This window comes from Acartia tonsa, chromosome 8, assembly GCF_053477335.1.
Source record: "Acartia tonsa isolate MP-2025a chromosome 8, ASM5347733v1, whole genome shotgun sequence".
Taxonomy (NCBI): Eukaryota; Metazoa; Arthropoda; class Copepoda; order Calanoida; family Acartiidae; genus Acartia; species Acartia tonsa.
The window spans coordinates 23,973,329-23,985,601 of record NC_137267.1 but is presented as its reverse complement, the minus strand read 5'-3'; the positions used below and the strand labels follow the sequence as shown (position 1 = coordinate 23,985,601).

Below are 12,273 nucleotides of genomic sequence, written 5' to 3'. Positions count from 1 at the left end.
AAAAACACACTGTATCTTAAAAGATTTAAATTATTATTCAATAAACTTACTGTGTTCTATAAAGTTTTGTTTTTTTATCTATCTACTACACACAATTTTCTATACCAACGAAGAATTTTTTAACCTAACCTAATATTTTTCAGTGGTGATAGTCCACAGTATGTGTCCTCCAACCATTTGAAAGTGCAGAACGGGCAAAACACAGAGAGAGATATCACCAAAATGTCATACTCAGAAGGTAGCTAGAGGTTTTTAGTAGCGCATCTACATAAAAATTAACTATATGTATTTCCGTCTTTATAAGTATGACTTTATGTTTCATTATTTATCGACAGATGCATATTTTGAATTACTAAAAATTTAATTGCATGGCCGATAAATAGATCTACATCCCCAAAGAGGATACACAAAATTACCCCCTCTTTAGATTAAAATTGGTGGTTGAAACGTTTAGGAACTCAAATTAATGACTTAATCAATCAAAATTCAATAAATATCCGCAAAGTTGTTAAGCCAATGACTAAGAAAACATTATTATACATAGTTCTTTGGGGAATATTGTATTAAACAGCCCAATATTCCCTCCCTCCCTGGTAAGTTCTACACGTGTACAATAGTATCAAGCTACCAGAAACGAATCCTATTACAGCAGCACAAACTGACCCTTTAGCTTTATTTTATTTTACCAAAAGGGATTCGATTTTGAAATGGTCTGATAAAAAAAAGAAATTGAATAAAATAACGTTTTGTTTTTCAATAACTTACTCCGATGCACATTTACCCTTTAATGGATCTTATATAGCTCATAAAAGTTAGCAGATAGGAATCGGCAAATGAAATGATTTCAATTACTACTAAACTGATATAGTTCTCTATTTAAGGGAAGCTTCAAAAAGGGCCTGGGGTGGTTTTGGCTATCTAATTTTTAGATTTAAATCTATTGGTGGTTTTGGGGTATTTTCCTATCCTTTACTACCACTTACTATATAGAACTCTGAGCCCTATACAATTTTAATGCAACTCGACTGCCTCAAAAGGCACTTGGCCATTATTTGTCGGTTAGTTAAATCTCCCCTCCTTCTTAAAGATATAGTTACTTTATTATTTACAACAAGTGGGTGCGTTTTTGTCAATTGTACATTTATGTATCATGATTACCAATTTTGTTTTCTCTTGAAATCAACAATTTTACATAGAGTAACTTGTCTCCTTATCCTTGTTTAATATATATAGTAAAATAGAAGATATATCCTCACTTAAGCCTGGCAATTTGTTATGAGACAAGTGTTCTATAAATGTTACAAATTTAAATGTTGCATATATTTACTTATTATGCTTACTTTCATCTTGTACAGGGGTTGGCATATTTTTATAGGAATTTAATTTCTTTGTGATTTTTTCATCACAATTATTTTTATCCCATGATTTATACATGATACATATTTTTTACATATTTGCTAATCATCAATGAAAGCATGAATAGAAACATAATAGAAAATATGATAAATGAAAAGTGTACTACGTCGTGTTTTTTTATCCACTGCACTGAGGGTACTAAATAATTTATATAAATTTACAATACAATCATAGTGTGCGAAACATTGCAATATTTGGCAGGAGGGAGGATATAGGTGGGGTATCAATACCCCCAACAGAATTTAAATTTGTAAGGCCTGTCTTACTTAATTTTTCACTTCTCGAAGGTTTTCAATCCCGGATATTTATACCATTACTATTTGAATCTGTATAGTCGCTCAAATTTCAAAACTTTAGTTTTAAAAAGAAAAGTAAAATTGAATTATTTGGAAGGTGATATTTTCTAAGGTCGGTCGATTTCTCCTGGGAGGTTTATAAAATTAAAAATTGTTATAAACCTTCCCTATATGTAAGAAAAGCTTTACTGTATCGGTGCTACACACAGACACAGAGACAAAAAGGCACAAATCTGGTTAGTTTTATTTTTAAATGATTATGTTGACAAAAAATAATATTCTTAAAAGCAAGTTTTATAAAAATGTTTTTATTTTAGATGTTCCATTGCGCAGAAATGAAGGAAGAAGCAGTATTAGATCCAGGTAATATATTCTATATATTCATTATAATTTTAACAATTTTCCTATAGGGTTGTCACTAATATTTAACACGAATTAACAGGATTTATGTCTATAATTTCCAGTTTCTGTAAGATTTTGAATTTCATTCCTATTTTAATTTTAGTAAAACTCTACGTGATTCAGTGAAACATCTGCGCCATTCCTTCATTCTACAATCAGCTGATAGGTAATTATTTTAAATCATTGATACATTCCCTAGACCAACCTTGTAGACAACACATAGGCACCCCAACACCCCCTATCCTTGCTATTACGGGGCTTTGCTGACATTTACTCAACCTATCATGGAAGTTTTTTTCTAAAAATAATAATATAATAGCTATCTATCACATAATAGACAGTTTTTCGTGGATATTAAAATAAAAAAATATAAGATTAAAACCAGTTTTGCTAGACCCGAGGGACCAAAGGCTCGGGCAAACATAACTGCTATTAATTATATAGATTTTTATTTTATTAATCGTGGAAAATACAATGCTATACATGATTTTTCAGCATGGTTAAGAACCTGTTCTAATCCGGCGGATATTAATCGGCGGATATACGAAAACATTGTGATTAATGTTGGAGTCTAAGATAATTTTGATTCCTTAAAACTCCTTACTTTTGCGTGCTTCACCTAAATCATTACCTTTTTTATTTGACTATTTGTCTTTGAGAATTTTTGTTCTTTTTCCAAATTCCAAATGTAATACAATTTTATGTTACACAAGAAAGCAAATACGTAGAATTTTCCATATAATCAATCTGTAATTAATAAAAATCTCTCCGGAACCCATTCAACCCATAGCCCCATAACCCAAAATTTAATTGGGTTCTTCGAATGGTTATTAAACAAATATCACAATAAAGTTTTTATTTATGAAATTATATTTTCTGGAGAGAAAAAAAATTTTAAAACCAGCCATATCATAACAAATTAAGTTTATTGATACTTGTCTGCAATATTCAAAACTAACACAAGAGTTGCGGCATTTGTTGCGCTAGTACCCAAAGTCAGTTAGAAACTGCTAAATTCCTGTACATTCCCTTTAAGCCAGTACCCAAAGTCTGAGACTCCTAAAAATTGAATATTTGATCCATTGTCCCCTCCCTTACTCCCTGATTCTTACCCCTTTGATGCCTTTTAAATCTTTCACTACCCTTTTATCCGCATAAAAAAAAATCGCAGCTGTGAAAACCCTGTTTTAATTTAATGTCAAAATAATCAAATAAAATGTCGCTTCTAATTACATTGTAAATAATTAACATAATACATAAAGTGTTTGTGGAATGGAATAATTTTTATTTATGTGAAATGTATATTCAGTAATTAACAATCGCTAGTTAAGCAATTTCCCTAAAAATGATTGGTTGAGGAGAGAAACTCCCCCACTTCACTGTTTGTTTACTTTAGGTCAGATATGGCTAGGCTATATTGGGTACAGGGCTAGTGCACCGGTGGTTTAGGTCCGATAGGGTTAGGCTATAGGCATAGAAAAAATTTCCCTCCTTTTTGAAATTTTTTTTAAATATAAGGGGGGGGGGCAGTTCTCGATAGGGAAAGCAACAATTTATCTAATTTTATTTTTTTCAGATCTGTAAGAGATTGTACCTACTTCACCCAGTTAACCCAAGCTGTTGGAAATAAAAGATTTGAAAATCCAAATATTTCTGTCACTGCTGTTTAAACTAAACTTATTATTATTTTAATTTTGTACACGTTAATACTTGACTATATATTTTTAAAACCCGGAAAAACTGTCAAAATTTTAACAAAAAATGCACAAAATATACCTTATTAGAAAAAAATAACCATATTTCATTAAAAATTTTAAAATATACCTACAAAAAAATATCTTTTTATATGTTAAAAGCAATAACACTTATACATATCTGTCCAAAAATTCAATATTCTGAATTGAAATTTTTTACTAGCGAAGCTACTCTATAATTTACTTTGTCCGTCAGTCCGTCCGTAACGCTATGGGGGAAATGGGATTTACTCAGCTCCTATAAAAGATAGAATGCTGAAACTTTTTGACAACATTCCTACCATAAAGGAGCACAATTAACTATAAAACATCAATGGCGGTCGGACGGCTTTTTAGCAGGTTTTAGGCTATTTTTTTATTTTTTTTATTTTCCACATTTTTTCTCATTGGTAATGGTAATGGTTTATAAAATATTATCCAAAGGTTTCAAGCCAGTGGCGTGCGGTAAAATTGTGTTGGGGGGTGTCAACATCCTCCTCTTTTAAATATGAAGTTGGGAAGACTTATTTTTCCCTTATATTATCCCCCCTTGGTGAATTGTTATGCACGCCCCTGTTTTAAGGCTTATATTTTAATCAAAATATGTAAGGAAAAATTTAGGAAAATGAATCCAATTGGGCTTTAAGTTTACCCAAGGACTGTTATGATATGACCTCACTTCTAACTCTGACTAAATATTTTCTGACATTTTTTAAAGCTATTTTAGTAAGAAAAATATATCTAAATCGTCCAATTTTTTATTTAAAATTTATTTTTAATAATATTATTATTAATGTGATATTGTAAACATGTCAAAGAAAACTATTAAAATTTTAATATTTATTTTTCTTGTAATATCTTATTGTATTTTGTATATTGAGAAAAAATTTTTTTTTAAGAACTTGATCTATAAACATCAGGTTCACTATATTGGTTTATGTCGACTTGAAAAAACATTAAATAAAAGTGGTCACAATTGACATTTTGAGCCAAATCATATAAAATTTCTTAGGCTAGTCCAAGAATTATGATTCCTTAGCCTTGCATAGTTAGCTAGTTAGGAATATGTAAGACTTAGAAAATCCTAACTCTAATGCTAGCTAAAGAAATTTTAAAGGATTTGGCTCATGATGTTAACCTACTATTAGAATTACCAAAGTTATTTGTTGATAAAATAACAGCACAAAAGAATGACAGGGTATCCATTAAATTCCATAGTGGTAATTTAATTTCACCCTAATCTTGTAAACTTAAAATATTATAATTTTCATATGTTATGGAAAGAAGTATTCTCATCAAAAATTAATATATAAATATTTAGTATTTTTCAATAAATGACCTAAATCATATCTTTTATATATCATGTTGTAATTCTATGTTTGAAAATGTATTTTTTAGATGAAAATATAAATAAATGTTTTTACATTAATTTTGTTTTGTAAGATTCTTGACGCGAGTATTAGCCCTAATACTTGTAGAGTAAAAAGTGGGGGAAACGCTCCGCACCCCCCCCCCTCTCAGAGGTTATCAATCCCGATTTCTGTCTATGAAAGAAATAATGCTTATCAAATGGGAAATATATATAACTCTATAAAAGCTGTAACAGGACGCAATTAAACCAATCTTTATAATACAGGTGCAGAGCTTAGCAAAGCATTTATAATGAATACAAATTTTTTTTAAATGAAAATATAGAAATCAACGCTCCAGTTTCCAGGTATGATCCTACATTAGAATTAATAAATGGAAAATCTTAATCTTAAATCTAAGCTTAATATTATATCACGTTTTTTCAATTTCAATTTTCACCGCATTTTCCGAAAGAAAAAATATTTCCCTAAAATTGTCATAAACATGCACTTTATTTGCTTCTTCTAGAATGTTTTATATTTGACAGACAAAATGAAGTGATAGATTCAATTTTGATTAACTTCCGACAACTTTCACATTTGAAATAAGACATTTTAGACAATTTATAGTGAAAGGAAAGGCTTCTGTACACTTTTTCTTCTGAAATATTGTAAATAAGCAGCTACAAAGCTGCTAATAGCAGTCCAACTGCTGAGATTGGAGACTAAAGAAAGTGTCCGGCAAAATGAGCCGTGTGACGTCAATAGATCCATCTCTTTTTTAGGGGTTTCCTTCATCACTTCTCCTCTCATCTCTCCCTTTTATGACGTCACATGGCTCATTATGTCGGACGCTTTGTCGTTTGAGTTTGTTATTTTATACTTGAGAACAGGAATGGCAACAATATGAAAGCAAAGTATAACTGGCTTAATGTGTTCTATGAATGTTTGAAATTTTCAGAGAATAATGGAATACGGGTTCAAAGAAAGAGAGTTATTTAATAAAACAAAATTTAGCATAACTGAACATCTAACACCGAGGTATTTAAATATTTATTTATGCTTTAATTAAATATGTTTGATTAAATATCATTCTATTGCAACAAAAATCAAATAATTTCTTGAATAAAATGATAAATCGGGTTTTTTCATTTATTTCACCTTTGAGTTTTGTTTAACATTAAAATTTAAAAATTTAAAAATCTTCCAAAGAAAATAGAAAGAATCTTATTATTTTCATTTAATTTTAGTTCAAAGATATATTTTTCATTGAAAAAAATCTTTTAACAAAAAAATTATCATAATTCTAGATGGGGTCAATACATTTAAAAACAAAAACTTAAAACTTGAATATCTTTTTTTTTGCAGATTAAAAATATTGAAAATCGGTCTGACAGTTTTTCCAAAGTAGGTAAGATCTATCAAATGGCAAATGTTTGAACCTGATTGAACATTTCTTTATATTAAAACATAATTTTCCAGGTTTTTTCCCATGCTCAAATATATTTCCCATGATTCAAGAAAATTGAATTAAATGAAAAATATGTATCTTTTAAATTCAAAATAAATGGTTCCTACGCTCGAAAAATTTTCCCATGCTTCAAAAATATAAAATTAAATGTAAATTATATGCATCATTTAAATTACAATGTTTGAAAAAAGCTAAATAAATGGACCAAACCAAATGTCACACTTTTTGCAGTTAATTGTAATGTATATTTATGAGCTCTTAGAGCGTTCAGTGAAGAGTGTAAAATAAATAAACACAGGTTTTTTATTAACAAAATATATTTATTTCAAAACGGCACTACTTACTTCTAGGGAGGGGCGGGGGGCATTGTTTTGTAAAACATTTCCCTCTTGCCCCACCCCTTAACAATTTATCCACAAACATTCCCCATACATTCAAATTAATAAAAACATATGACTAGAAAACTACAGTCATTTTCTATATTTGGTTGATATTTTTGGCGTCAGCCATCTTAAAATTTGTTGTTGACGGCGGCCATCTTGGTTTTAACAACATGTTGCCAGATGTCGATGGTTTAAAAGGCGACACAACCAGAAGGACCACAGAGGCCGGAAGGACCAATGTTGCCAGAGGCTCCAACAAGTCCTGTGAATGCATTACCGACAGCAAGCTGAGCTTGACGGACCTAAAAAACGGTATTTTATTTATTCTATCCTGAAAACTATAAAATTTTGAACATTTATCAATTATTTTTGCATAGGGCCTACTCCTAGAAAATACTTCTGTCTCCATATTTTAAGCTTGTGAAGGATTAACTGTTTGGTCTCTCATTTATAATCTAAGTCTATTAGTATGCAAATTATCTTCTTTGTACAGTAAAATTAACAACATATGCCCTAAGGAAAACAGAAAATAATTTTAAGTCAAGACCTATCTACCTATCCGAAGTTTAGAAGATTTTATGTTTGTTGTTAATTAATGAACAGATTTAAACTTTCTTAAGTTGTACAAGTTTAAGGACAAGTATTCGAAGAAAAAAGAATCCACATGTAAAGTTTAATCTAGGTCCTTTTTAATCAATTCTACATAATATTATAAAAAAAAGTTTCTTGATTTATATGAGTTTATGTATGTCCAGTAACAGCCAGGGCAGGTTTTAGGCTATTTGGAGAAAACCACTCAACAAAAGAAAATTATTCTGGAAATTTTTGTGTTTAGAATTCTTATCCCTGGTTTGAATTAAAGTTTTAAACCCACAGCAAAACTTTACTCAGGAGTTCATTTTTTTTTAAACCAGGACAACTATGAAAAAAGAGAAATAAAGTAGAAAAAATTTTGGGTAGGGAGCAAAGGCATTAAGGCTTCTTTTGGTAGTAGTTGGGATGGATTAACTTCGTATGGGTGAATTAATTTTTTTCTGGGGGAGGGGGTTATTATTCCTTTACCACCCCCCCCCCTGCCTTTCAATGGTTCACGGATATATGAACATATGGTGTGCACAGGGTTTTGATAGGGGTGTGTTAGCCTTGATTGGGTAAAAAGGGGGAAGACATCCCTTTCCCAATTTAATTTTTAGGGGGGCGTTGACACCCTTCTACATTTTTCACACACACCCATGAGTGTAAGTAATCTGCTAAAATTAAAGTCAATATTTTGATAAACTTTAAAAATAGCATATAAAATTTTAGATAATGGTAAAGGTAGCTTATTTTGTAATGACAATTCTTAATGTAATAATAACCTGAGCTTCAGCGGCGGCATGAGCGGCAAGACCGGGAATCAATTGAGCTTGACGGACCTAGGCAATTTTTAAAATCGGACAATTATCAAGGAATCAGTGGCTTTGTTTTGCCTCTATTAAGGAAAAATTACAAAAAGTTGTCATTTTAGATAAAAGTTTCATTTAGTAGCAAAGCTACTCTATTGTTCGTTTTTTAATACTTATCTACCATTATACTTGACCGTGCTGGTATGGTAATAGTTTAAAATTAGATCTTAAACAAGGCATGTTTCAAAAAGATTTTACCTGGGCTTCAGCAGCGGCATGAGCGGCCAGACCAGGAACCTGGGGCACGACGGGGGCCTTGAGGGCAGCCTCCTGGGCCAGCACAGCCTGCTGGGCAGCAATAACAGCGGCAGCTCCGGGCACCTACACGGTTAGATAAATAATTATCCAAGTGTTGGTAATGATCACAGTTTAATTTCTATATTGATGCAAGAATGTATATTGATAATGACACAAGAATATATATTCATATCAACCATAGGGCAATCCAGCCGTTGCTACCTCTTATTAGGTCTTATAGAACAAATTGCTGTAAGTTTTTAAAGGATGATAGATAGATAGATATTTGTAACAAAAGAGTAGCTGTGCTACTAAAAAAAACTTGATGTTTATTTGAGAAAACTCAGAAATGCTGGAAAATAATGACAAAGGAAAATTTATGAAAAATTCCCATTTCAACATTCTCAATTCCAATTTATAGTACAATAGGCAAAATTTGCCAAAATTTCCCTGATAAAACGAGTGAACCCCTTCATTCGTATTAATAATTTCAAGAAAAAATCCCAGTAGGCATCTTTACCCAACAACAAAATCACAACAAAAAAGCTTTTTTTCCAATGAAAGGTTTGTGAAAAGTCCACATTTTGGTGAAGTGAAATTGCCCAAATTTCATTTCTATCTTTTTGACAAAATTCTTGAAAAAGAAATATAAATGATGTAAAGTTAACACAGGTGAAATTTAATAATTTGTAATTACATTTCCAGTATGGATCCGAATCCGTTTCATATCCGCTAGATTATTAAAAATCATGTTTCGTATCATAGACAGATTTCCATGAAAAATAAAATAGAAGTTACACATTAACTTCTGTTTTGTTGGCGCGGGCCTTTGGCCTCTCAATGCAAACAAACTTAGAATTAATCATATTAACTTTTATGTTACTATCTTCAGAAAACTGTCTATAACACGATGTAATATGTAACGACACTAATATTTCTAAATTAAAGCTTTTCTCATTTTTTAATTTCAAATCTACGATGAGTATCTCTGTAACAATTAAGCATAATATGAGAATCGTAGTTGCTCTATATTCCATAAAGTCTGTATTATTATTTTATTTTTGTGTTATTAATACAAATTTATACCAAAACTTTAAAGCTTAATTAACGTAACTATTCAATAACCTTTTGTAAGTACAGGACGATTGGATATATCACCAAAGTTCTTTTGCTAAAATTCCCAATTTGTGTGTTTATACATATTGAATATTACATATGTGTGTTTGTATTCAAATTTGTATTTCCTTTCACAAAAGAAGTGTTGAAGGAAAAATTTTGCATCAAAAAGTACAAAATTTTCAGAACATCTATTTGTATAAACTAAAAATGAGACTGGTATTAATTAAATGTAATAATCGTAAATTTAGGTTTCTAACATGGAACTTCCACATTGTTCGTCATCCAGTAGGAGGGGAGTGGATGGGAACTATTATTTTGGACCGCTTAGTTCTTTTCCTTTAATAGAGAATATGAGAATCTGTTGTAAGATCCAAGCATATTCATTGCTACTTACATTAGGGATCTCCGCAGGGGTAGGTCCACAGTAGGGGAAGTTTGGGCAGGACACGGGGTCCAGACCAGGGGGATAAACGTCCTGAGGGGCGGCCAGGGACACGGCAACAACACAGGATACGCTGGCAAGCAGTCTCAACATTCTAAATACAAATTTATTCAACAGGTGGCATTAGAAACTTCAAATTAAATGGTAAATTTGAACTGCATCAGAAAAGGTTTGACGACTGAAAAATAGACTAAACCCTTTCCCGGACCATTACTAGTTATGTAAAATCGTTTTAACATTAGTATGTAAGTGATAAAATATTATTTTATTTATGTAAATCCAAATCATTACATGATTTCAAATTTTAGACATTTCTTAGACATGTGGGCGGAATTTTAAAACAAGAAAGAGTGTGCTAAAATTTGCGAAGTTTTGACAAATATCAGAAAGCAAGAATAATTATCTTGTAAGTATCTATTGTATCATATTTCAATAGCAGTGCATGGCCAGACTTTTATAGTCCCAAGGTATTTAAACAGACCCTTTGATTGCATGCTCTTTGCGTTTGAGTTGCGCCTGTTTTGGTCCAAACTATAGCCCCTACTATTACTATAAATGTCGCAAATGTAGAATTTAAAAAGAAATATAGCACCAACGGCATTAGAGTAAAGTCATATAGCAGTATGAATTACTTTTAGTATTAAATAATTTGAATGAATCATCGAAATAGTATGTCAGTGCAATAACTCCATTCGACAGGGCTTGTGATATCATAAAAGGTTCTTTTAAGTACCAAAGCTACTATATAATTCACTTTATCCGTCCGTCCATAACGCTATGGAGAAGCGTGATTTTCTCGCTATTTTTCAAGATAGATGGCTGAGATTACAGTAAATATTTTGATTTATTATCTCTGAACATCTGCTCTATAATTCATAATTCTATAATAATAGTCATTCAAATCTCGCGACAAATGAAGAGTCTCTTCGCCACCAATATATCAGAATTGAATAATCATTTTCGTTTCAATACACCCAAAATACATAAATACAAAATTTCAATTTCAATTAAATTTTATTCATTGCTCCATCAGAAAAGGATTTCAACGGATTTTCGTATTCTCGTGCGTTTAATGTATTATTTGTAACGAATATACTTTACAGGATATTCTTGTCGGTCAGTATGCCCCCCTCTAATATTTAACAGCTATTTAAGATAAATTTAACATATTTACTTACTTGAATATGAAAGTTTTAGTTTGTAGGTCAATCCAAAAAGGAATCTACCCTTTCTTTCCGAACAGTTAAACTGAACTAACTTCAAAATTGAAATTCATTTAAATTTTGACCTTAAATTCATTTAAAGGGTTCATTTTTTTCATAAAATTGTAGTCAAAAAAGTTATAAAATTAGTAGTTATCAACTTTCATTTATGCAAAATTAGTAAGAATAAATTTTTTTAATTTACATAATTGTAAGTTGCTATTCACCCCTGTTTTTTAAGAAGGTAAACTAGAACCTAAGGCAATATTTGTTGCTGTCCTGTTATCTGCTTTCAAAAAGACTGTCTTTTACAAAATTTACTTTTTTTTGCAAGATCTAGACGGATAAGACAATGGACGGTAAATTACTGTACATCCCCAATGATGATACATAAAATTACCCATTCTGTAGATTTCAATTGATGGTTGGAACGTTTGAACTCTCACCTTAAAAAAAAAACAACCAATGAAAATTCAATGAGGTCACGAAAGTTGAAAACTTTCACCGAAAAATAGCGCTTTTTCTATTATATAAAATATTTTTTTTTATATCTGGAAACATATGGGATAAGACAATGAACGATAAATTGATATACACTCCAAAACAAAAGTACCATAATTATCGGTGGAAAAGTTCAGACTCACCTTAATCAAGATTTGATAAAAGTTCCAAAAAAGCTAATGAATTGAGAACGTATAATAAAAAATGGATAATTTATATTCCGATGTCCTCTCCCTCCCTGATTCATACACAACGTTGTTTGAAATTATAGGACAAT

The 12,273-nt window shown here is 30.9% G+C and overlaps 2 protein-coding genes across 3 annotated transcripts in view; one reads left to right on the top strand and one right to left on the bottom strand.

The window, feature by feature from the left end:
- Positions 1-4,063, top strand: part of LOC145326326 (rhodopsin-like) — a 39,757-nt gene extending 35,694 nt beyond the window's left edge. Inside the window, exons 12-15 of the mRNA XM_080169619.1 lie at positions 144-238; positions 2,030-2,075; positions 2,218-2,280; positions 3,691-4,063. Of these exons, the coding sequence (XP_080025745.1) occupies positions 144-238; positions 2,030-2,075; positions 2,218-2,280; positions 3,691-3,784 (298 nt within the window). The 3' untranslated portion in view covers positions 3,785-4,063. The remainder of the gene's footprint in view (positions 1-143; positions 239-2,029; positions 2,076-2,217; positions 2,281-3,690) is intronic.
- Positions 4,064-6,966: 2,903 nt separating this feature from the next.
- On the bottom strand, positions 6,967-11,560 carry LOC145326324 (uncharacterized). 2 transcript variants are annotated; one of them, XM_080169617.1, is made up of 5 exons: positions 11,472-11,560; positions 10,246-10,387; positions 8,694-8,816; positions 8,409-8,465; positions 6,967-7,352 (listed from the first exon to the last, which is right to left on the bottom strand). In XM_080169617.1, the coding sequence occupies exons 2-5, from the start codon at positions 10,384-10,386 to the stop codon at positions 7,242-7,244; spliced, it is 432 nt and encodes a 143-aa protein (XP_080025743.1). In that variant the 5' UTR covers position 10,387; positions 11,472-11,560; the 3' UTR covers positions 6,967-7,241. The 2 variants fall into 2 exon arrangements, with proteins under 2 accessions (XP_080025743.1, XP_080025744.1); XM_080169618.1 differs by lacking the exon at positions 8,409-8,465 and having other exon boundaries at positions 11,472-11,559.
- Between the last annotated feature and the right edge of the window lie 713 nt (positions 11,561-12,273).